The sequence below is a fragment of the Raphanus sativus genome, chromosome 6, assembly GCF_000801105.2.
Source record: "Raphanus sativus cultivar WK10039 chromosome 6, ASM80110v3, whole genome shotgun sequence".
Classification (NCBI taxonomy): domain Eukaryota; kingdom Viridiplantae; phylum Streptophyta; class Magnoliopsida; order Brassicales; family Brassicaceae; genus Raphanus; species Raphanus sativus.
In genome coordinates, this window is record NC_079516.1 from 24,026,020 (window position 1) to 24,052,621 (window position 26,602).

General features: G+C 35.8%; 2 protein-coding genes across 2 annotated transcripts; both read right to left on the reverse strand.

Moving 5' to 3' along the window:
• Positions 1 to 2,175: 2,175 nt before the first annotated feature.
• Positions 2,176 to 4,569, reverse strand: LOC108811137 (pentatricopeptide repeat-containing protein At2g19280). Its single transcript, XM_018583187.2, has 2 exons — positions 4,407 to 4,569; positions 2,176 to 4,300 (listed from the first exon to the last, which is right to left on the reverse strand). The coding sequence occupies exon 2, from the start codon at positions 4,261 to 4,263 to the stop codon at positions 2,224 to 2,226; it is 2,040 nt and encodes a 679-aa protein (XP_018438689.1). The 5' UTR covers positions 4,264 to 4,300; positions 4,407 to 4,569; the 3' UTR covers positions 2,176 to 2,223.
• A 6,961-nt stretch (positions 4,570 to 11,530) lies between these two features.
• LOC108808139 (uncharacterized) lies at positions 11,531 to 12,370 on the reverse strand. Its single transcript, XM_018580329.2, has one exon. The coding sequence runs from the start codon at positions 12,368 to 12,370 to the stop codon at positions 11,531 to 11,533; it is 840 nt and encodes a 279-aa protein (XP_018435831.2).
• Between the last annotated feature and the right edge of the window lie 14,232 nt (positions 12,371 to 26,602).

Sequence of the window (26,602 nt, forward strand, 5' to 3'; positions counted from 1 at the left end):
GAATCACCATCTGTCAAAGAAAGTATGTTCTTGACCTCTTAACAGAGATTGGGTTACTTGGTTCAAAACCTTCTTCTATACCAATGGACCCTAGCATCAAACTTTCTCTTGAAGATGGTGAGCTTCTCTCTGATGTGGAGTCTTATCGACGCCTTATTGGAAAACTCTTGTATCTCACTTTCACTCGGCCCGACATCACGTTTGCGGTGCACAAACTGTGTCAGTTCACCTCTGCTCCTCGCGTTCCTCATCAGCAAGCTGCATACAAAGTCCTTCGCTACTTAAAGGGCTCTATTGGTCAAGGCTTGTTCTACTCTGCACAGTCTGATTTAAAGCTCTCCGCTTTTGCTGATGCAGATTGGATCACCTGCCCTGACACTCGCCGTAGCGTCTCAGGCTTTTGCATGTTCATTGGGACATCTTTGATATCTTGGAAGTCAAACAAACAAGATGTAGTGTCCAATTCTTCTGCTGAGTCCGAGTATCGCGCTATGTCTGATGCAGTACGAGAAATGCTATGGTTTCGCAATCTTCTTGAGGATCTTTGGATTGACATCTCCGAACCAGCTCCTCTCTACTGTGACAACACTGCAGCTCTCCACATAGCCAACAACTCTGTGTTCCATGAACGCACAAAGCATGTGGAAAAAGCTTGCCACATAGTTCGGGAACAAGTGAATATGGGACAGATCAAGACCCTACATGTTCGGTCTGTGAATCAGCTTGCTCACTTGCTTACTAAACCTCTTTATCCTAATCCTTTCCGACATCTCTTAGGCAAGATGGGCATTATTAACATATATGCTCCATCTTGAGGGGGAATATTGATATGTAATAGATTGTCGGTTATGTAAATCCGGTTTAGTAATTGTACATTGATATCCGGTTTGTTCCGGTTAGGAAGTTACAACTGTATATAGTCATTTGACTACGTTCAATAAAATTCAACAGAAAGTATTCCTATTTTGTCTTTTCTCTCTCGAGTCTCTCTCGCCATTGTTATGCTCAGAGAGCTTTCTGTTCACCCCTTGTTCACTAATAGATGCAGTGGTTTATCGGAAAATCGCATTCAACATTCACTACCAGGTTGAGACGTGGGGCTCAAGGTCATCTAAGCAAAAGCCGAGAGCTTATGTGCTTGCTTCCTGAGGCATCTAAGAAAGAAAAGTCAACAGTGGGTTCAGCTCTGGCCGGAAAGATAACATTTCCCAAGATGAGGCTTGCTCTGGTTCAAGATCTTTTTTGTTGCCATGGAAAGGAGCTTATGAGTTTTGTCTTCGGAGAACGCATAAAGAGAATACCGACAAGTTGGTTTGTGTAATTTCTGTGTGGGCCAAGAGTAAAAAGAAATATGGACCTGAGGTGGAGATTATTAAGAAAATAGGCCCAGTTTTAATTCTTAGCCCAACTCCAGCTCGTGTAAGAAATCCTGCATAGAACAAAACTAATTAACGCTCGGCTATTTTCCTTTCTCATGTTAATGTTGGTCAAACACATTAGAAAGACTAAAGGAAATAGGAGCACAGGCGGTGTTGGCGTATTATAAATAGGAGGCATCATTGAAGACTTTGATTCATCCTAAAAAAACAAAGAAGATCCGAGGACACAAGAAGAGAGAGAAAGCTCAAGAGAGATCGGGGTAGAGAAGAAACTAAGGCTATAGACATTGTTCGAGTCATATCTCTTAGAAATAGAGTTTCTTTGATCTTTTTATCTTATGTTGTGTTCTTCATATGGAGTCATGTTTTATACAAAGAAAACAGTTTCCACCCGAGACAGTGGAAGTTGTGGGAGACAGTTTCCACCCGAGACGTACCATTCAGGAGCGACGAGTTTTGTCACTCTGCTTACTCAATGGTTGCACATGAGATGGATCTACAATGTAGCGAGGTGGAAAGGAGGTTAAAGCCATTGTTTGAACTTGATAGACACCAACAAGATCAATCAACCATTACTTCTGATGCCTTCCCTTCCTCTTCTTCCAGCTGATCTTATTTGTGTTGCATTCATAATGTATAAGATAAAATCTTCAGTCCTTTAGAGCAGTAGCTTCCATGAATTGTCAGGTTTATTTTTCTCTTTCTCTGCATTTTCTGTTTCTTTTCATTGATTCTTTTTGTAATATCTTAGTGTGGTATCATTGTATATTTGAAATTGAAACAATACATTAGTGAATTTCAATTATCGCTGAAAATAGCTTTAGTCACCAAAAAAAAAACAGTGTTACATTTCACTATTGGCTACAAAAATTTCTTCAAGTAACATGGATGCATGCTTTTCTGAGTCCTCCACATCAGTCTTTCCCTCAAGCCCCACAACAAGTGCTACAAAGGTACTCTCATTTGGAACCATTCCCCTTTGAACCATCACACCAATCAACTCGCATGCTTTCTCAACATCTCCTACACTGCAATATCCATGTATAAGAGTATTATACAAAACCACATCAGGCTTTAGCCCAGCATCAAGCAACTTATTAAACAAAACCATAGCATCACCCATCCTCTGCGCTCTGCAATACCCATGTAGCAACGCACTGCACGTCACAACGTCAGGTTGCACTCTAAGATCAGCCATGTAATGCCACAGAAGAAACGCTTCCTGAAAATCCCCCTTCTTGGAAAACCCACCAATCACATCAGTGAATGCTAACACACTTGGAACAAAACCCCTTCGGATAAGCTCACTGACAATACCATTTGCTTCATCAACATATCCTCTAACCACCATGCTGTGTATCAAGATATTGTAGGTTGCAACATCTGGAGAGATACCAGCAGATCTCATTCCATCCATAAGCTCAAAAACTTTATTCAGCTGATGACTCTTCCCATACCCATGCATTAGATTGTTATATGCAACAACATCTGGCACCAAACCTTCCAATTTCATATTCCGAAACAATGTTTCTGCGTCGCCTACGTTTCCAAACTTGCTGCAACCACCAATAAGCAGTGTATATGTAGTTAAAGAAGGCGAGTTTCCGCTTGTCAACATAGCTCCAAAATACTGGAAAGCTTTATCTATTTTGCCTAATTTACAGTATCCACCTATCATAGTAGTATAACAAACACAATCAGGGAGGAGACCCAACTCAAAGATCTCCTGAAACACGGTACAAGCTTTAAGCATGTCTCCCTCGCCACATATCTTCGACAGAAAGCTACTGTACACAAAAATATTTGGTCTGAGACGAAAATAATGAATGAGTTTAACTGCTTCCTCTGGCTTTCCCGCCTTGCAGAACCCATCTATAACACAACTGACTGATACAGAATCCTGAGAGATACCAAAGAGTTTGAGATTGAACAGTACCGAAGTCGCTTCTTTTAGAAACCCTGCCTTACATAATCTATCAATGAACACTGTAAATGCCACAATGTCTGGTTTGATTCCATACTGTTGTTTCATCTCCATAAGCAGCTCCCAAGCTTTATCAAAACTACCATCAGAGCAGTGTTTGCTAATGAATAAGCTAATCACAGCAGCGTTAAGATGCCTCCCTCGACTAATCATGTGTTCAACAAACTCCCTTGCTAACTCCAATCCGTGAATCCGTAGAATCTCTTTGAGCAACGAAATACAAACCCCTCTCGAAGGAAAGATACCTAACTGATCCATCTTGTAAGCTAGTTTCATGGCTATGTCTACTTTTCTCTCTTTAACACAAGAATCAACCAGCATGCTAAACACTGTCTCCAAAACCTTACGATCACCACGAGTTTCAAAAAGATCATTCATCACTAAACACACTCCATGGGATCTCTTCACCAGGTGGAGAAGCATGTCAACAGCTCTATAATTCATGTTTCCAGATACCAAAATGTGAATCATACGGCAGATAGACCTGGTTGAGTGCTCAGCACCAATCCACAACTCTGACCACTTAAAGAAGTAAAGAGCGATAGAAGCATCATTAGTCTCTGCAAACAAATCATCCAAAATCCTAATGACTTTGTATTCATCAAGCTCGATACTAAACACACTATCAAACCTATTTATCCAACCGTGCTTTACAAGAACACTCCTAATAGTTTCAACACAAGCATCTGAGACTTCAATGCGCTTCAGAGAGTCTTCACCAAAAGGCTTACAGGAACAAACTCCAGTGCTTGAAGCATAATGTCGTGAACCGCTATGAAGTCTTGTTGGGTTATTATAATCAGGCAGAGAAGGAAGAAGAAAGGTGGTGGACCAGATATATCGAAAAGCCTTAGTTCTCGCAAACCCAGAAGACTTGAGTATTGAGTTTGAAACCCACATAAACAGGGACTGGTGGTCGGAACCCAGTAGTAGTAATCTGAAGAAGAAAAGAACAAACTTTATGTCAATTTTTGGTTTTGACAGAAACACAATAGCATCAATTTCTCACTGTATCAGAGATTATTAACACAAGTTCGAAATACCTTTTGTTAGAGTTTAGATGGAGCACATATCATGTCAGAAAAGTTTCCACAAATCCAATGTTTTTCCCGATAAATGGTGAGGCAAAGAACGGTACACTGTCTTGCAATCGTCGGGAGGGATGGGATAATGGGAACGGGGAATAGGTGGCCGGACCGGAGCAGAGGTAAATAGAGAGAGAAGATGAAATATTTGGTTCCATTATTAATTCCAGCCGGGTTTCATAAAACCAAATATGGGTCCTCACTTATGGGCTCATATTAGAAATTTAAGGCCCAAATATAAAACCATTAAATTGACTTTCTTTAAGCTTTCGACGGGTGACATGTAGCATCAAAGTTGAGTTATAATAAAAGTTACAATTAAATGTAAGTAAAAATAGTATATGATAAAAACTGTACATTTATGTGGTGAATTCCCAGTAAAAGTATAAAATATTTTTTTATCAGTATTGTTGATTGGTAACATTTTTGATGTATAAGTTACAGTATATATTATTTGTCAAATATAAATAATATTTTAATAAGAATATTAAAAAAATACATAAATTAAATTAACTAAGGATGTTGATATATATATAAAGCTCCGTGTATATACATATAAATAATTTATGTACATAAACTTTTAATTCCCCAACAGTACTAAAAATTAAAATTATTTGAAAATTTTAATTGACTATTTTAGTGGAACTTATATAAATATTGTATGTATGTAACTTTTTAGTCACCGAAGAAAATTAACAACTAAATTATAGAATTTTAACTAATTAAATGAAAATATGATTTTATAAAAGTTTTTGGTATAATTTAGAGAAAAACTTTGGGTAACAAATATGTAACCATATTATATTGTTAAATATATGTATTGCATTAAAACTAAACGTACAAGGTTTCTTTAATGTATTGCAAATTTTTAAAATTGTTAAATATTCAAAAAATAGACGTTCTATGGGTAGTTAAGTGGGTAGTTAATTGGCAAATCCAAAATTTTATTTAACTCATATCTTAATACATGAGATTTTTGTTGATGTAGATTTAATATTTGAGTTATCATTTTTACAAAGGCTATAACTCAAATTTGTAACTCAACAATAATCAATTATAACTCAAACACAACTTCAAAATCTTAAAACTAATTCTTGATTGGTAACATTTTTGATTTATATGCTTAACTCAATCTAAATCAAGTGTAATAGATGTTACCAATCAAAGCCTAAGTAAAAAAAATCTAAACCCTTATTGTCCTCCGATTCTACCGTTTCAGCTCAACCGAAAAATGATAAATATCATTTTCCTCCGATGCGTAGAGATCCCTTTGTTAGGATAAGTATGGGTTTAAGTTGAGATAAACATGTAAATATTAGAGATAAATATTCTCTAATATAAGTCAGTAGAAGTTATCTTGTAAGTATGTATATATATCGAGCTTGACATGATCAATACACAGAAAATATTCAGTACTTGCTTGAGTTTAACATGGTATCAGAGCAATAGATCCATTCAATTACGATCTGTTGCTTGTTCGATATTTGTTCACATAAAACACTAGGTTTTCATCTTCGACAGAGTTATGGGAGATGATAAGGGTATTGTTGTCGGCGTGTCCGAAGAGAACGGGGCGACCTCACCATATTCGATTTTCTCATCAGATAACCCTGGAGCCTTGATCACTTCAGTTCAGTTAAAGGGCGAGAATTACAATGAATGGGCGACGGAGATGATGAATGCTCTCCAAGCCAAGAGGAAGATTGGTTTCATTGATGGAACGTTGAAGAAGCCAGCAGAAGGACACGCTGATCTTGATCTTGGCTCAGCGTTAACTCAATGATTGTTGGGTGGTTACGAACATCTATCGAGCCACGAGTCAGGTCAACAGTGACCTTTATAACAGATGCTCAGAAACTTTGGGAGAATCTTAAAGAGAGGTTCTCGGTTGGTAAAAAGGTGAGAGTGCATCAGTTGATGTCCAAACTGGCCTCGTGCAGACAGGATGGGCAGGCGGTGATTGACTACTATGGTCGTCTGGCGAAGATGTGGGAAGAACTCCAGACATATCGACCACCACCGGCTTGTACTTGCGATGCAGCTGCCGTGTATGAGAAGGAAAGAGAAGATGAGAGAGTACATCAGTTTGTGATGGGGCTAGATGAGTCCAGATTTGGGCATATTGTTACTGCGATCATAGAAGCAGACGTACTTCCTTATCTTGGAAAAGTCTACAATAAGATCGTGCGTGAGGAAGATCGTCTAAACTCTGCAAAGATCCGAGAACAACAGCAGGAGGCTGTGGGATTTGCAACTAGACGTGAGGGTAACAATGATGAGAACAAGACAAGTGTGACACGAGGAGGATCATCTGATGACTACGCCTCGCAGTCGTCACAAAACAGAGGTCGAGATAGAACCTGTTCTAACTGTGGGAGAACAGGGCATGAGAAGTCAGCTTGTTGGCAATTAATAGGCTACCCCGAGTGGTTCACTGAGAGAGGAGGAAGAGGAACTCGAGGTGTATCTAGAGGAGGTGGTCGCAGGAGTAGTTCGTCCAGAGGAAGAGGACAAGCTAACGCCGCATATGCAACTACAGCAAATGTATCAAGCGCAGGACCACCTGAGTTGACTCCAGAACAGTGGAGAGCAATAACTGAGATCATTAACAGCAAGTCAAATCCTTCCGATAAGTTGTCTGGTAAGGATATGGGTGATGTGATTATTGATACAGGCGCGTCACACCACATGACGGGGGATTTCAATCTCCTTGTTGATCTTAAAGATATTTCTCCGTGTAACGTGGGCTTTGCTGATGGTAGCACCACGGTTTCAAAGAAAGTTGGCATTTTGCGACTGTCTGATCGTATCTCTTTGCATGACGTGTTATATGTTCCAGATTTGAATTGCTCGTTGATATCAGTATCTAAGCTTCTCAAGCATTCAAACTGTTTCGCGTTTTTCACTGATACATTGTGTGTTACAGGACCGGTGTACGAGGACACTGATTGGAGCAGGTGAAGAACGCGATGGGGTGTACTATTTTACGGATGTCAGAGCTGCGCGAGTGAACAAGACTGCTAAGGTTGAAGATTCAGTGGTTTTATAAATATTTATAACATTTTTGTAAAGATATTTATATATTGATTTGTAAGCTCTTATTAATGATATAATAATCATTACTGATGATTTCAAACCTTAAAAGTCGGGCACTTATACGGTAAAATCAGGATATAGTCGACTACATGAGATTAAGGCGTGTGATGCTGAAGCCCAGACTCCACAACCAAGTATCACTGGTTTACAGAGCCAAGTGTGGAAAATCAATGCTCCGGGAAAGATGAAACACTTCATGTAGCAAGATTTGACAGGATGCATTGCCACGACCGAAAGACTCCCTTATAGACACTTGGTACTGATAGGAGCTGTCCTAGATGTGGTGACCCTGAGGAAACCATTAACCATCTTCTTTTTGAATGTCCCCCCGTCATCCAAGTGTAGGCTTTATCGGACTATCCGTCGCTTCCGAGTTATTTCTCGAGTACCTCTGTTTATCAAAACATGAACTTCCTCTTCTGGAAGAAGGAAAATGTGGTCTATATGGAATCACTTATTGAGACCTTCCCACTGATCTTATGGTACATCTGAAAGGCACATAATGATAAAGTTTACAATGGAAAAGAAGTATCACCAGTTGACATTCTCCAGCTAGCTTCCATTGAAGCTGAATGCTGGAGAACAGCTAACCTACCTGAGGAGGGAGAGGAAGAGAAAGCACAATCTGATCACTTACTTAGCTCGCATGTCCATGTAGACCCCCAACGCCTGACCTGCCAAATCGATGCATCATGGATCGATAATGGCACGGTCAGTGGTCTAGGGTGGTTTTATAAGGATCAAATGGGAGTTGAGAGATTTGGACTACAAGGATGCCGTAAGAGCCTATCTTCTCTCCATGCAGAGATGGAAGGGCTTATATGGGCGATGTCTTGCTTAAGAGAGTTATCCTGCAACGTGATTCATGTGGAGACGGACTGTTCCGATCTCGTGGACATGATTGCTAACCCAACCGACTGGTCGGCCTTCAATTCTGAGCTAGTCTCCTTCCGGCTTCTTCAAGCTGGTTTTTCGGATTTTAGTATTTCTCACATATCCAGGAATAGAAACTCGCGTGCAGATTCCCTCGCCAAGGAGACGAGATGTAGTGGTGTTCTATTTTCCCACATAGATCAGACCTAGCCGGACAGAGCGCTTCTTCGGAACCACATAAGACCGACTACCATTTGATCTTAGAATATGGGCGTTGACCCAAAAAACCTTAAAATGATTACCAAATATTTATATAATTATATACTATTATATATCTGGTATAAATCATTACTTATGAATCAATATAAATGACTCTAAGTTTTAAAATATATATATATATATTAATCATCACAGATGATTTTAAACTATTTAAATAATTAATAAATTCGTTACATGATGCATCAATAGCTATTACAATATTTTTTTATTAAAATTATATGTTTAATATATGTATATTATGAATTATATAGAAAATAAAGTTTTTACGATTATTTATAATAGAAAAATAAAGCTAGTATATTAGTTTTACTAACAACTTTTTAACAACATACTTCATATAATTTATAAATAGACTATTAATAAAAAATAGAATGATGAAGTATTATATAGAATTTCCATATTTGATACCATTTGATACTATAAATTATTATGCATAAAACTATGTAATTAATTTGACAACTAACATTAATTGATTCTATGATTTTCTTTCTTTAGATTTGATTAAAATAAATAAAAATTAAAAGTCACTGACCAATAAAATTATAAGAATTTTTCTTAGTTTGCATGTATGAGTGACACGTCAGCAGAAGTCAATAAAGTGACTTCTCATTTAATATATATGAGGATTAAAAGGGCAATTCTATTAAATAGTCATTTTAAGTTTTTATCACAAAATAGCCCTAAAATAAAATAACCAAAATAGTCTTTTTTTATTTTAGAAATTTTCATATCTATTGTATTAAAAGAGAAGTCATGACTTATTTGATGTGTGATATTTAAAATGGACCATCTCCTAAAAAGTCATTAATTAAAATATACCTGTCGATTAATTTTACATTATATTTATGTAACTACTTTAATTATAATATATTTTGATATCTTTTCATTTTAGATATATATTAAAAAAATCCAACAAATTTTTTGAAAATGATTATTGTTAGGGTCAAAAACGGTCACAACGAAGTTAACGTTTGAAAATATTTCTCGAAAAAGATAATTCTCGTAAAAATTACTTAAACAAATTTTTATGATAAAATTCTTATAATTTTACGACGAAGTTAGGATACGTCTTAAGAATTTCTACATTTTCAAGAAATGAAAACTTATACGAAAAACTTATAAGAAAAACTCGCGGGAAAATCTTGTTTTAAAAAACAACGATTTCTTAAAACAACGATTTCTTAAATCAACGATTTCTTAAATCAACTATTTTTTAAATCAACGATTTCTTAAATCAATGATTTCTTAAAAATCGTCTCCTTGCAAAAGGTTCCGCGACTAAACGAAGTTCTCGTTAAAACACGATCATCGGAGATAACAAAAGATCTTTAAACCACAAGGATGCGGCTTGTCAATCGCGGAACAACCAAGGGATCATACAAAGCTCGGTTGCTATAGCAACCGAGCTCGAAGACAAGCTCGGTCGCTATAGCGACCGAGCATACGAACTTCAACCATTATCCGAAATGTCCAAAGTCTTCCGAAACGATGATACGACGGAAAACTATGCACTCTCGACTATCTTTATAACAATCCTCCGCAAGCCACGGCTAACCATTTCTTGATTTCTCGATCACGTGGGATCGTCCGTTCGGTTTACAATGAAACCGCGGAAACTTAACTTTATCGGAGAAATCGTAACAAATGTCTCAAATCAAAAGACGGCCCAAAGGGTCTTAAACTTGATTCGAGGCCCACTTACGATTTCTTAAAATCCCATAAATCTTATGACGGTTTATGCTTGGAGTATAAACATCAGTTTCCGCGGATAAATAGAAACTTTCCGCAGATAATCATGAAGATCGAAAAAATGGAATATTTCCATTTTTCGGACTATGATGGCTTAATGGCAAAAGAGGGAAGCGTAAACCGACCTATGAGGGAGTATATAAGGAGATCAAGGCGAGAGGCATAAAAAGGAGAACTCTTTTAGACTCACAATTCGTTGCACTTAGAAACTTAGGCTTTATTCTCGACAAGTTCGGTTTCTATGACTGGCACTCAATTACTATACGAACTCGCCCAGGCAGTTCGATCTCTTGTCCAGCTCTATCAATTGAACTACGTTCGGCTTGATCCTCGAAAGGGGTACGTAGGCAGACTTTAATAAGGTTCAGTCCGAAATCAATCAAAAACCGTTTCCGCATTTTTTCGTATTTTGTTATCGAGCTGCGACTCAACTAGGTTTAGGGTTTTAGGTCGCTAAAGCTAGATAACTCGCTGACAGCACTTGCGGCTAAAGCTCTTATAGGGTCCGATTGGTAAAGGCTGTAGCTTTCATTTTTATGCTGTAGAAAAATTGCTGTAGATTTTTTGATGTAGCTGTAGATTATATTGCTGTAGATTTTTGGTTGTGAGATTGTAGCTGTAGTTTTTCTTTTCTAAATCTTGATTGGCATATAAATTGGGCTGTAGACTATTATTATATATATATATAATAAACAACATATAAATAAAATGAACTAAATTTTTTACAATAATAATAATTTTACTGAACAAAAAAATTCTAAAATTTTCATAAAGTATAAATCTCTGAAAAAAATAACTTTTGGTATAACAGTAAATCAATAGTTACGTCTACCCACGAGTATTCCATAAATACATTGCAATATTATCTCGTAAACCTTCCATGTTTTCCCTCGAACCGGTCCCTTCTTCTAAAACTGCTTCATCATCATCATCATTCATTGGAGGTTGTTGATCACTATCTTCCCTCCAATCAACATCAAAATCAGGATCGTGTATGCTTGATTTACGTACAAAGTTATGTAGCGTCATAGTGGCTGCCACAAGCTTTCTTGTTGTTCCAATGTCGTATCTTGCCTTGTCTTGCATTATCCTCCATTTCCGTTTCCAGACTCCAAATGTTCTTTCAATGACACATCGAAGTGAGGAATGACGACGGTTAAATTTTTCTTTATGAAACTAGGTGGAGCTTGATTTTGAAACTGGTTTTGATGGTACCGAGTTTGCCTATAAGGTCCTAGATACCCACGCCGTAAAGCATATCCTGAGTCGACAAGGTAATACTTACCTTCAGGTGGATGTGGAAAATTAGGATCACCTTGCATAGCTAAAGCAAGTACTTTTGCATCATGTGCAGACCCAGGCATACCAAAATATATGTATGTGAATAACATATCCATGTTGCAAATTGCAAGAATGTTCATGCTGCAAACGCTTTTTCTATTCCAGTATCGCTGTTGATCTCGCCCCGATACCATAACAGGCACATGTGTCCCATCCATTGCACCAATAAATCCTTTGAAATACGGCCAATAATGCTTGTCAGATCGCAACTTAGGATGAACCTGAATGAGACTCATATGATCGGGTTTAAACATATCCATTGCCATCTTCTCCATGACATCAAGAACCTCATGGAATTTTCTGGATATCGTCTCTTGTGAATGCCCAAATGTTCTCATGGCATTTCGCTGAGTGATATTATGACCACAAATGTGCAAAAACATTGCCACACTTTCTTTCACCGTCACATTATGAGATGATCTCATCTTATATTTCTTTTCTATGGTATCACATAGCTCAAGAAATACTCCAGGACGCATTCTGAGAAGAAAATGACATTGATCTGGATGACCATGTGTCATCTCCTCGACAAATTGACGACCTCGGTCGGTATGTGCACACAATGGCTGCTTAACAATAGTCATTGTTATATAGTCATTTATTAACTGAGAATCATCTTCATCAGTTTACACGAATTCGAAATAAGATTTATTGTTTTCTTTAAATTCGTTTTATTATCTTTTCATATTTTCTGAGTCTATTTGGTTACTTGTCGTTGGCTCCACAGAAATCCGGGATCTCTGGGAAATTAGGGTTTTCCTACTTTCCTTATTTATACGATATAGTGACGGTGCGAATTTCTATTCCCACAATTGTAACAACATCTCAGTACTAAAATATTGTTTCTTTTTGTCATCGACTTTACAGACTCAAGAGGACACTACAAGAAAATAGCTATATTGCAATAATGATATATTGTTGCAATATGCTCATATATTGTTGCAAATATGAAATTGCAACAAAATTGTGACAAATTTTAACTTCTTGCTGTTTGAATGTTGCAAATTCATATTTGTTGCATATACGTAGGAAAATTAGCAACAAATTGAAATGTTGTTATATATGTCATATTATTGCAACAATTTTTTATAGCAAATTTATTGTATATTTATAACGTATTTTGTAACCATAAATGGTGGCAAGTCATTGCTACGTAAAATATATAGCAAACAACATTGCAAATTTGCAACTGTTATTTTTGAAATTTAGTAATATTAATGTAACATATATATATATATATATATATATATATATATATATATATATATATATATATATATATATATATATATATATATTATTTGGGTACAATTGCAGCATATAGTTACAATTTAAAATTGTTACAAAATTTATAATATAGAAAATGTTAGTTGTCAATTTTCCTGTAATTACAAATAATAAATTTGGTTTTTATATTTTTTTACGGTGACTACAAAATGGTTGACAGTTAATATTTTAATAAAATTAGTAGGTATCAACTATGTTGCATCCATTAATTCTTTTAGTATTTTATTATAAGCGAAGTAAGATGTGTTAATTATTTTACGTTATACAGTATATATTATAATAAAGAAATTCAAATGACAAATTTTATTAAATAAATTAAAGTATTAAATAAATTCAACAATGCATTTATAGAGAAAAAACAGCAATAATTTAAATCTAGAGAAACTAATAAAACCTTAAAAAATAATAAAAGCAATCAATTAAAACTTAGGTGTTGATACCCTGGATAAAATAGTTAGACAAAGGATCACAATCAATTTCTCCAAACCTTCAAGTTTGCTCAGTTTTTCTTTGATTTCTTCATTTTCTTCAGAAATATCTTGTACCCTTTTTTGAACCATCGTTTTTCAAGTGGTTTTCAATGGTGACTGGCATTTTACCATTGAGTGAAATTTCAATAGAAGAGCTCCTAGATCAAATACACGACCTTGTGTGGAATTAACTAACCGTAGAATATAATATATGTAAGAAATTACCAGACACGTGAAACTCAAAAGCAATTCATGAATGATACTACAAAACTCACAAGGAAAAAAAATGATTTTTTGAGAGAGGATTTACTTTGGAAGAACTAAAGTGTGCAGAAGTCAAATGAATTATTAAAAACATCCGTATAAACTCTTTATATATAGAAAACAATAAAATCTATGTGAATCTTGATAATGGGTTATCTTTATCTGTTAATATATTATTCTCTAAACAAACCAAAAATTCTCGGTAGAACCTTCAATATTAACTATTTAGTTTACAAAAAAAACAAATCAAAAGTCAACCGGTAAATGAAATATAAGGTGGAAACAACATTGGACATAATAAAATATATTCTAGTAGGTTCCAAGGAATTATATAACAAGAAAGATCACGTAAAAATCGGTTATAAAAAAAAAAGATCACGTAAATAAAGGAATTACGTAAGTAACATAACAAACCATTTTGTAACAGTGACGCCCAAAAAAAAATGAGAAGTGACTGTGGCTGTTCTGCATCTTCCTCACGTGATCTACCATCTATCCAACTAGCAAAACATGAACTTTTTGGCAGAGAAAAAAACAAGAATTACACTAAAACTGTATTAGTTAAAACTTAGATGTATCTCTAGATAAGGAATATATTCAGAGAGAAGAGGCGGAGTTAATTAAGAATTCTTAACAATCTAATATTAAAAAAGTGGCAAAGCCAGTACATAAGATGGTAGTCTCTTAGTATGAAAAGGTTAAGAAAAACAGGAATAAGAGTCAAGGTGAAAGTTGAAGTAATGTTCGGAACGGGAGGACAATAGCTACAGCAGAATAAAGCAACCAGCCTACGATAAAATGAAGCACAAGCAGCTCAGAAACAATGGATCAGCTTTTTTTTTTTTTTGATAAAGACCTTGGAGTCTTTATCTGAGTTAAAGAAAAAAAAGAGATAAAAGGTACGTTTATAGCATATTTACTTTATAATTATCTTTGAAAGGATATGTAAATGATTATTTTGTCTAAATTTACCATTTTAATAGGACGGAAAAAAATAATAAGGTAAACTGTTAACAATTTGTCACATTTTTTGCCACAATTTGTTTTTATATTTTTGTTTGCAAATTAGCAATGATTCAAAAATGTTGAATATTTCTTGCAAAAGTCGTAAGATATTTGTTTATGTTGCAAATGATTGCAATTTGGTAACGAAAATATGCAACGTCCGTTATAGTTGTTATTTTGCAATAAATTTGTAATGAAACTGTAACAAATATTCATTGTTGCAAAAATATTGCAATAATCATAGTAAATTAGTAACAAAAATGAACGTTGCAATTTTTCTGTTGCAATAGAACTATTTTTTGTAGTGGGACTCTATAAACCAAACTGGTAACTCTGCATCCATATGCACGACAAAGGTCGGTTGCTTCCTAGCACTTCGTGCGAGGCTGTCGGCCTTTAGATTCTTCGTGCGAGAGACGTAAATAATATTTGAACTGTGAAAACTTCCTTTCAAAGTCTGGATATCTGCTAAATAAGTTGCAAAAGCAGGTCATTCTTCTGGTTCCGAAACCATCTTCACCAATTGAGAACAATCTGTCACAAATGTAACCATGTATTGCCTCAGGTTCCGCATACATTCCATAGCCCAAAGTAAGGCTTCGATCTCTGAATGTAGGGGAGATAAAGAAGCCCTGACATTCCGTGCTCCCATAAGTCCATCCAAACCCTCTGGATACTATACCATCCTTGGCCTGATAAAATTTCTTTATCCTTCCAGGATCCATCGGTAAAACACCACCATCCTGGAATGGACAGTAAATACGGGGGTTGTTGACCTATTACCGGTGTAGGGATAATTTGTGCTTCCCTCCAAAGCCTTGATTTTGTTTCCGCTAGCTTTAGGGTATCCATAGGATCAATATCCAAATTGCTAAAAACCTTGTTATTCTTTCCTTTCCAAATATACCATAAGATCCATGCAAACTGATGATCCTCTAATTTCGGAAGAACTCTCCAGAATAAGTAATCCATATTAGTAAAAATTGATTCCGTGGGAAAAATTGTGTGATTAGATGGAATCTGGGATAGTGCCCAAACCTGACGCGCTGGAGGACATTCAAAAAATACATGATTAATTGATTCCTCCGGAGCACCACACCTATCACAATATAAATCCCCTGATAATCCTCGAGAGTGTAAATTCTTCCTTACTGGAATACATCATGACACTAATTGCCATAAGAAGTGTTTAATCTTTGGTGGACAGCGAATTTTCCAGCAATGCGCCTTAAGAAAATCAACTGTAGGACCAAAAAATGGTAAAGTTTTGCCCTTGTCCGGATATACCCGCTCCACTTTATACCCAAATTTAACCGAGTATTTTCTATTCTGAGTAAAATGCCATCCATCCCTGTCTATGCTATGAAACCTGCTCAATGGTATACTTTCAATAATGCTGACATCATCGGGATCCACCAAAGCCCTCATTGCCTGTGAGTTCCAGATACGCAGATATGGATCAATAAGTTGATCTACCATGAGATCGGGGTGACTAAGAACATGATTTTTATTTGCTGGTCTCGGGCGAGTGGTTGGAGCCAGGGATCATTCCATACTGATATGGATGACTTTGTTCCCACCCTTTTGATTAGTCATTTGCTAACCAGAGATCTAGCTGAAATAATACTCCGCCAGCCGTATGACGGTGAGTATGAACGGATCGGTTCCAGGGGTGAAGCATTCCTGAAATACCGTCCTTTAAAAAACTCGTGAGAAAAGAGTATTAGGTTTCTCTATCAACCGCCATAATTGCCTTCCCAGCATAGTTGTATTAAAATCCATTATATCCTTGAACCCCAATCCTCCTTCCTCTTTACTGACACATACCTTGTCCCAAGATTGCCAGTGCATACCTCTGGTACTTCCTCCTGGACTCCACCAGAACTGGGCAACCACACTTGTTAATTTCTTTGTTATCGCCTTCGGTAACCGATAACAAGACATTACATGATTGGGTAAGGCTGTAGCCACTGATTTAATGATCACTTCCTTGCCCCCTTTGGTAAAAAAATTTAAAAGTCCAGCCATTAATCCTTTTATTATACCGTTCTTGGAGGAAACTAAACACCTGAATTTTAGATCCTCCAAGATTCTCTGGCAAACCCAAATATGTTCCCATACCTCCCAAATTTTGAATACCCAAGATATCTCGCACCTCTTGTCTAGTTGACTCCCTAACCTTATGGCCAAATTGTATCGAGAACTTTTCAAAGTTGATTAGTTGACCCGAAGTAGACTCATATTACATTTTATTTTAAATGACCCTAACATTAGCCATTAACATTTTATTTTAAAATAACGATTACTTATTTAAACTAACAATAGAATATTCCCTATATTTATGGTAATTAATACTTTCTATAATGATAATAATTGTAATTCTTATGAAAATTATACTCTCTGTTTCAACAGAATATTCTCTATATTTTTGGTAACTAATATTTCATATAATGATAATAATTCTAATTCTTATGCAAATTATACACTCTGTTTAATTTGAATATCATGTTTCAAGCATAATATTATTTAACGATCTAATATGAATATATACATGAGAAATAAAAAATAGTATTTACTATTTAGTTTTGTATATAATAATGATATACGAATTATGAGTGTTCATAAATATTTTTAAAATATCATAAATTAAGTTTTAGATTTAAAATAAATAAAAAAGAAACTTATCATAGTTTATTAGTAATCAAAAATAAAATAATATAGTCATGCATATCAATACATTTCCTTTTTTCTATTACCATGTTTCACTTTCTTCAAATGACATAATAAAATTTTCACTAAATTCTAAACAATTACAAATTTTCAATTTTATATAATATTACAAATAATGAGTTATTTTATAAAAATTTGAGAATATAGTTAGATTTTTTTTGGTTTTCAACGGATCATCCAATATAGGATCGTAGGTTAGTGTTTGCTGATAGTATTTTTTTAAAAGAATTTTTTTTTCTGCAACTACTATTATTTTTTTTTTTTTTTATTTTAAAACAATAACATAACTTGACAATATATATTTTTTCTTAAAAGATACCGAATATGAAAAAACAAATTTTTATTGGTTGATAAATCTACAGATTAACCAAATAATTACTCTTTGACTTAAAGGTTGGCACAATCATATATGTACTGTATATGGTATACTAGATCTTCACGTATATTACTTTGGAAAACTAATTGGCATAGTTACATTTTTCCTAAGTTATAGCAATTAACTTATGAGTAGTAATGAGACGTAAATAACCATTGCCATATATGGATTTTTAATTCGAACATCCTTTTTGTATATTCGTTAATTAATATATCTGACACATTGAATACTAAATATTAATTAAGAATGAGGCGTGTGATATCTTGCATATTTCCATTGTTTTATCTTCATATCCACATGCATTTTGATCATTTAGAATAGGATTTAGGCATGTTTAGGCTGCATTTTGCACACATGAGTCCTTATCAGGTATTGGACTACCACATGGAGTTCTTGTAAGCATTTGGAATGCATTGGGAACTCAAAAGAGGCAAAAGGAGTGACTTAGAGACGACAAAGGCCACAGCAACCTCAGTGCAGCGACCCTCGCCACTCGCTGCGACCTCATCACCTGGAGCGACTTCACCTCAGCGGCCCGTGCTGCTCGCTCGTCTTCTCCGGAGCAACCCGCCTCAGCGGCCCATCCTGGTCGCTGTGAATCATCACCTGGAGCGACCTCGGCACAGCGAGAGGACCTGCCCGCTCGTCTTCTCCGCAGCGACCACCCAGAGCGACCCCGCCTGGTCGCTCCACACCCGCTCCAGCTCGAAGATTAACATTTTAGGGGCATTTTAGTCATTTGTATGCACGTTTTTCTGTTCTAAAACCTAAGTTTAAGTATTGTGTAAGCCACCAGAGGCTAATCTATCTTTTGTTACTTGGTAAACATCAAAAACTATTGAAGATCAATCTCTTTTTGGATCATTGATTCTTGTTCTTATTTTATTTCTTATTGATTTCTGTTATTTCATCTCTATTTATGATCAATCTGAAACTCAATATGGGTTTAAGAATGATCATGAACTTTAGTGAGTATTCCACCATTGAATTCATGGGTTAGGAAGATTTAGGGTGATTAAGTTAGTTCTAGGATGTTTTACTATAAATCAAACCTTATTCTTTGCCTAGGAGAGTATTCATAATGCATCTATTGAGTTGGCCTCTCAAAAGTTGATCTTTAGACATCTCCCACCCACAAGGTGTTCGATGATATGTCTGAGTCAACTCTCCTAAGCTCTTAACACACTTTACCAAAGACATTTGTTGTTAAGGATGTTAAGATAGCCAATAGACTTGTTGTTAATGATTGCTTTTATATTATTCAGCCAAAGACATTTGATGTCTGAAATATGTTAGCAAATGAGCATTCATCTAGACATAGAGTTTGTTTAGGATTGTGTCTAAGCTTAAGGTTGATTAGTTTGATTGATTGTTGCCATCCTTAGTTCGAAACTTGATCACCCAAGGTCTAAATTCCTATACCCATGAGTTCTCCTTTCTCATAAAAGAAAGTTCTTTGAATTACTGTTTTATTGTTTAGTTATTGCACTCTAAGTTCTAGAAATCATCAAATCATCGATTGCACTTAGATTAAGGAAGTACTTGCATTCTTGGTGCTTTGAATCCCTTGGAATTGGTTCGATATTTCACTCATATTACAACATTGATTTTAGGAGCCTTGAAACTCTTAGCATCAGCGTGATACCACTGTATCTTTATTGTAACTAAACTATGTATACATGTATTATAATTTTTTTTTGAAAATTATATTCTATTTTAAAATTAAATTATATCACATATGTTTATTATTATATAACATAAATATTTTCTTACATTGTCTCATCATGCGCAGGTCATTATCAAATCTTTACATTTTTGATTAGATAATACTATATTCGTTTAAAAAAAAGTTGTGGTAGATTCATTATATTCATTTAAATGAGTTGCATCTGTTAAATCATTGTGACCTTAACTTTATCAAATCTTTAAATTATTTTTCTTTCCATGGCTGAATATGTGTGATTCGTGGCTGTATGTAAAGTAAATTTAAGAAAAAAATCTTTTTATTTACAGCAAATTGCGTGATCAATAGGGTATATATGGTATTTTAAGGAAATTTGGACGATAATCTTGGAGCGGAAGTGTTGGTAAATTTATTCGTGAATATTGTATATTATTAATCACATATGATTTCATCATTTGAAATCTAATCCCTCCTGATCGTGTATATAAATAGGTTGAATTTGAGAACATCTACTCATCACATTCTTCTTCCCAAACCTTCATTACAAATTCGATCTCTCAAGAGAAACATCTATGGCAGGCTTCAATGCAGTAGCAGATTTGAAACCATTTAAGACAATGTGGAGAGTTAAGGTGAGTATTATCCGATTGTGGAATCAATATTTTTGTGTTGGTGCCCTGACCATTGAAATAGTTCTCATTGATTTAAGTGTATGTCCCATCTTTTTAAATTGTGTACGTATTGATGCAATAATATTATTATGTTCAGTATTAAAAAAAAAAAAATACAATCGGGTTATTCTGACCCGATGCACTCTTTATTTTGATTGCAATGCGGTTACTACAACCGGCCATAATCGTCTGCAAGTAAAAGACAGTAAATCATAGCCAAAACTATGGAAAAAGATGTTACTAAAACTCAAGGTTCTAATAAAAGAGCTGAAAAATATCTTATCTAGGCAATGACATTTCCAATATAGACACAAAAACAAAACTAAATGCGAAACATTTGGTCTGCAGAATACTTATTTCTCTGGAACAAAGAGGATATGGAGTATGATCCATCACCACACCGTAACAGACTTGAATATCTACTTGGAGAAAGTACAAAGACCTAGATTTGAGATGGAAATATTTTAGCAGATTAAAGACTAAATCTTATGGCTCGTAGGGTCAATGACCCAAATCTCAATGAGTTTATCAGGAGCCATGGCTTTCTTAGCCTATATTGATTCCAAATTCAAAGAACCATCAAAGGAGAAGTTGTGCACGTTTCCCTCAGAAGACGGGTTCTCGGACATAGGAGCAGGTGGTCCAGTCGAGACGGATCATAGTTTCTCAATGTCCATGTATGAGCAGAAGATGTCATCCTCTGTTCCAAGCTCGTCGAACTCTCCAAATGTTTCAGGGAGATCTATCTCTTCAGGTAGACGGAACTGAACCTATGAATGTGCTCGCCGGCAGTACAGATCATCGAGCGACATCGTCGTCGCTAGGTTAGCTAGATGTGGGCATTGGTTGGATATCGTTTTCGAAGGATCATCAATGTCTTGGATCGTTATTCTCTCTGTTTACGCACACACTCTCTCTATCGCTTTCGTAATGTTAGCAACTTTGAGATGAGTTATTTTGAACAAGACAATCTGCCTATCTTCACATTCCTAGCCTGCCTGCTTTCAGATCAGTAATCAGGGTAAAGAGATTCGCTATTGTTAGAGATGGTAATTTGCAGAGATCATACTTCTAGATTTCGTAGATATGGTGGTGTCCCATTGCTGCAAACATGGAAATTTATAGAAGATCTTCCGCCGATTACAAAAGAAGAGTCTAATTTCGGTTTAACTGGGACGAGTGGGATGAAACAAGTTAATGCACAGATTAAAGGAGAAAATAGAAACCGAAGGCGTTACAGGAAGCTAATCGGAGGAGGTTTCATCGAGATGACAACGACGACAATATAACTGTTGAGCTTCGTTTTGTGCTCAAACCGATGAAATATTAGGCCTGAACATAAAAAAAACATGATATAAGCCCAACTAAAAGAAAATGAAAAGTTTGTTTCATTTAATGTTTTTAGGTGCCACGTGTCATGCAATTGCTGATGTGGAGGGCTGAGAAGAGATATAACTCTCTTTATTGTATAAGATAACAATAGCAATAATATTGTAAGAGTTGCCCTTTTACAAAAAAAAAATATTGTAAGAGTTGGTGGTTCCTACATATTTTCGCGAGAGAGGATATGCACATTAACTATTCAGGTTGTTATAGGGTAAGTAGATATATTAGTTGGGTCAAACATTTGTTTTTTGATGTTTATTTATAAAACAAGAAAGAGATCACTTTCTTAATCTAACGAGAGAGAGAGAGAGAGAGAGAGAGAGAGAGAGAGAGAGAGAGAGAGAGAGAGAGGAGAGAGAGAGAGAGAGAGAGAGAGAGAGAGAGAGGAGAGAGAGAGAGAGAGAGAGAGAGAGAGGAGAGAGAGAGAGAGAGAGAGAGAGGAAAAAAGAGAGAGAGAGGAGAGAGAGAGAGAGAGAGAGAGAGAGAGAGAAAGAGAGAGAGAGAGAGAGAGAGAGAGAGAGAGAGAGAGAGAGAGAGAGAGAGAGAGAGAGAGAGAGAGAGAGAGAAGAGAGAGAGAGGAGAGAGAGAGAGAGAGAGAGAGAGAGAAGAGAGAGAGAGAGAGAGAGAGAGAGAGAGAGAGAGAGGAGAAGAGAGAGAGAGAGAGAAGAGAGAGAGAGAGAGAGAGAGAGAGAGAGGAGAGAGAGAGAGAGGGGGGGGATAAAAAATCATGACGAGGAAAAAGATTATACTGACGTAATCTCCCGTTGAGAATAATGGACATAGGTTTTCTTCATAGATCACGCAAATGTTGCATTCTGATACCGTAAACGTGTTTCGAAATGTTGTAGTAGGAAAAGCTTTTGTGAACAAGTCAGCCGCATTGTCGCATGACCGTACATACTCGATGTCCACTTCTTGATTTTTTTCGAGCTCTCGTATGTATGATAAAAATCTTGGAGGAATGTGCTTTTTTGTCGCTCTTGATATATTATTTTTGAGTTGAGCTACACACGCCAAATTATCTTTCAAAAACTTTCGCGGCTCTTTCTTTGTTAACTATTCCACTTGATTCTTGTATGTCGTGACTCACTGATATAAGCCACACACATTCTCGGCATGCTTCGTGAAGTGAAATAATTTCTGCATGATTGCAGAAGTCGCAACAAGAGTTTGTTTATCGGATCGCCAAGAGATCTCGGCTCCACCAATTGTAAAAACATAGCATGTCTGCTTATCGAGCTCTTTGAGCATCTGATAAAATATCATGTATCTGCAAAACCAACCATACCAAAATCAATTTTTCTAAAGTACACCCTAAATCAACTGTACCTTGAGAATAACGGAATATATGCTTTATTCCATTCCAATGTCTGCGAGTAGGAGCAGAGCTATATCTTGCAAGTAAGTTAGTAGCAAAAGTAATACCAGGTCTGATACAGTTTGCTAGATAAAAATCCCACTGATTCAAGACCTAATATCTTCTCGCTATCTTCACAGGGCCTAAAAGGATCTCTCTTAACATTGAGAGATCTACCAACCATTGGAGTACTCATAGGAGTCGCTTTGTCCATACGAAAGCATTTCAATAACCCTTTGTATAATTTGATTGATGCAAAAATATTCCTTCTTGGAGATGCTCTATCTGGAGCCCAAGACAAAAAAAAAATCTTTCTAATTCTTTCATTTTGAACTCCTCTTTCTATGAGTTCGAGCATTTTCAACCTCCTTTTGAGTTCCAATAATGTTCAGGTCATCTATATATACAACAATGATCACAAAGCCAGATGACGATTTCTTAATAAAAACGCATGGACATATGACATCATTCACATATCCTTTACTCAAGAGATATTCACTTAAGCAATTGTACCAAATGCTTCAAGCATTTTCAATCCTTCACGGAGTTTCATATATATATATATATATATATATATATATATATATATATATATATATATATATATATATATATATCATTATCCAATAGTCCATATAAATATGCTGTCACAATGTCCATGAGATGCATTTCAATATTTTTCGATACTGCAAGGCTCATCAAAAATCTAAACGTCAATTCCCGGTCTCTGAGAAAATCTTGGAAAACTAATCGGGCTTTATATCATGTTACTTCATTCTTTTCATTTACTTTTCTAACAAATACCCACTTATACCCAACTGGATTTATATTCTCAGGCATTATGACTATAGGTCCAAAGACATTTCTTTATTCAGAGAGAGTAATTCAGTTTGAATGGTCTTCTTCCACTCCTCACAATCATGTTTTTTGACATTCTAAAATGGACCTTGGATTGGGATCATCATTTTCATGATCGATTTCTTTGGTCACATAAAATGAGAATATTCCATCAACAATTTTTATTTATTTCTGATCCATAATTTTTCATCTCAGGCATAGTTGATGAAAATCTCATACTTTTCTGTTCTCTTTTCATCATCTGGATCATATTTATTTGGTTCTTCTTAAACCTTTTGATCTATGCCTTCTTTTAGACATTTTTTAGTATCGATTTCTTCTGGAACCTTTCCACTTTTCTGAACCAATTTCTTTTTATTTCGGAGATTTTTATCTTTAGAACTCGCGGGTCTCCCACTCTTTAACTGAACCCTAGGTTCATTCATTTTGTCTCCCTCAGTTTGTTCTTCAGGAACAACTACTTTTGATGGAACATTTTCAGCGGGTGTATATGATTTTGTCACCCTTCTCGTATCTGTTAATGCATCTGGTAACGAGTTTGCCAAATTATGCAAATACACAATTTTCTGAACTTTCAGCTCTCTTTGATTCATAGGACGATCAAGGTGTAACAACGACAGTGTACACTTCTAATTTTCTAGGAATTTCTCTAATTCCCCCTAACGCTGGAAATTCATCCTCATTAAAATGGCAATTAGCAAACCATGCCGTAAACATATCACCAGTTACTAGTTCCAACTATCTTATTATAGTTGGTGACGTATAACCCACATATATTTCCAATCTCTTTTGTGGGCCCGTTTTTTTTTGTGGCGTAGCTATCGGAACATAGACCGCACACCCAAAGACACTGAGATGAGATACATCTGGCTCTTGCCAAGATGCCAATTGTAATGGGAGTATTTATGATATGCACTCGGTCTTAGCCGAACTAGTGCAACCGCATGCAATATAGCATGACCCCATACATAAATTAAGAGCTTTGTTCCCAATATCAACGGTTTTGGAATCAACTGCAACCGTTTTATCAATGACTCGGCCATGTCATTTTGTGTATGAACATGGGGAACTGGATGCTCCACATTAATCTCCATTCACATATAATAATCATCAAAGGCTTGCAATGTAAACTCACCAACATTATCAAGCCTTACTTTTGTCAATGGCATACTCTGAGAATTGTGTTCTCAACTTTCCGAAAGCGGTATTTTTTGTCGTCAAAAACCACATATTTGACCATCTACTAGATGTGTCAATCATTACCATGAAATACTTAAACGGCCTACACAGTGGGTAGATCGGCTTACATATATCACTATGTATTTTTTCTAGAAACATTGATGATTCATTAACAACTTTTTCTGGTGATGGCCGAGGTATAAGTTTTCCTTGAGAACATGGAATACATGTAAACTCGCTCGTTTGAAAAGTTTTTTCGTTTTTCAATGGATGGTCATTCAAATTTTGCACTATCTTTATCATCATGACTGAACCGGGATGTTCTAGCCTCTCATGCCAGATTTTAAATGTATCAGTAAACTTCATGTTTACTACGACATAGGACCCAGTCAGGTTTATTTTCGTACAATATAGTCCAGAGGATAACATTCTTAACTCTTTCAATATATGTTTCCTCTCGGCTTAGTGCAAATAAATTCAATGTCACTTTTACTCATAGTCTCAATATGATATCCATTTCTCCGGATATCCTTAAAACTTAATAAGTTTATATGAGATTCGGGAGAATACAATGCATCATTTATTTCAAATATTGTTCTCCATTGCACTGAAAATTTTGCTCTTCCAGAGCCCATGATAATCTTTGCATTACCAGATATTGTACATACGCTTCCATTGTAATCTTTTAATTATTGTGTGCGTTGACGCACTATCTGTCAAACACATATCTCTATCCATAATCACAAAGTCTGCCATTCTTTATGAATTTAAAATATTCACAAAACATGTATTATTAAACATGAAACATAACCTATATCTTACAACAAAAGATATAGATTATATAATACAGTAAGCTTATATCATATCGATCTATATCACTCATCGATACTCTCTGGCTCAATCAGAAAGTCTGATATGTTGAGATGAGTATCCTCATTTAAACCATGAAAGAATGGCTCGGTTCATCAGAGATGAAGTTCGTTTCACCTCCTTTCTATTTTCCCTTTTGGGATTCTCTATATAGATCGATTAAGTGTTTTGGCGTATGACAACCAGACACCCAATGACCTTTCATACCGCATATGTAGCAAATCTTTTTTGTTTGTCTTTGATCATTCCGACCTTTTTCATTCTCGTGGAAGCTCTTATTATTTATTTCATCATACGGATAAAATCTTCTTCTTCATCCTCTTCCACGACCATGATTTCAACCACGTCCTCGTCCTCTCCAAATATCATAACTGGATGATGCAACATTCGCTTGGGAGAATGGAGCAGATCCAGTGGGACGAGCATGATGGTTTAACATCACGAGTTGGTTATTTTGCTCCGCTACAAGGAGGACTTGCATCAATTACGAATATTTGGTATACACATTCACCCGGTATTATTGCTGCATGACTACATTTTCAGGATGGAACGTGTAGAGAGTTTTCTCGATCATATCATAATCACTTATTTTCTCTCCACATACATCATCCTAGATGTAATTCTGAACATTGCGGAATTGTACTCACTAACACCTTTGTATTCCTGGAATTAGAGATGG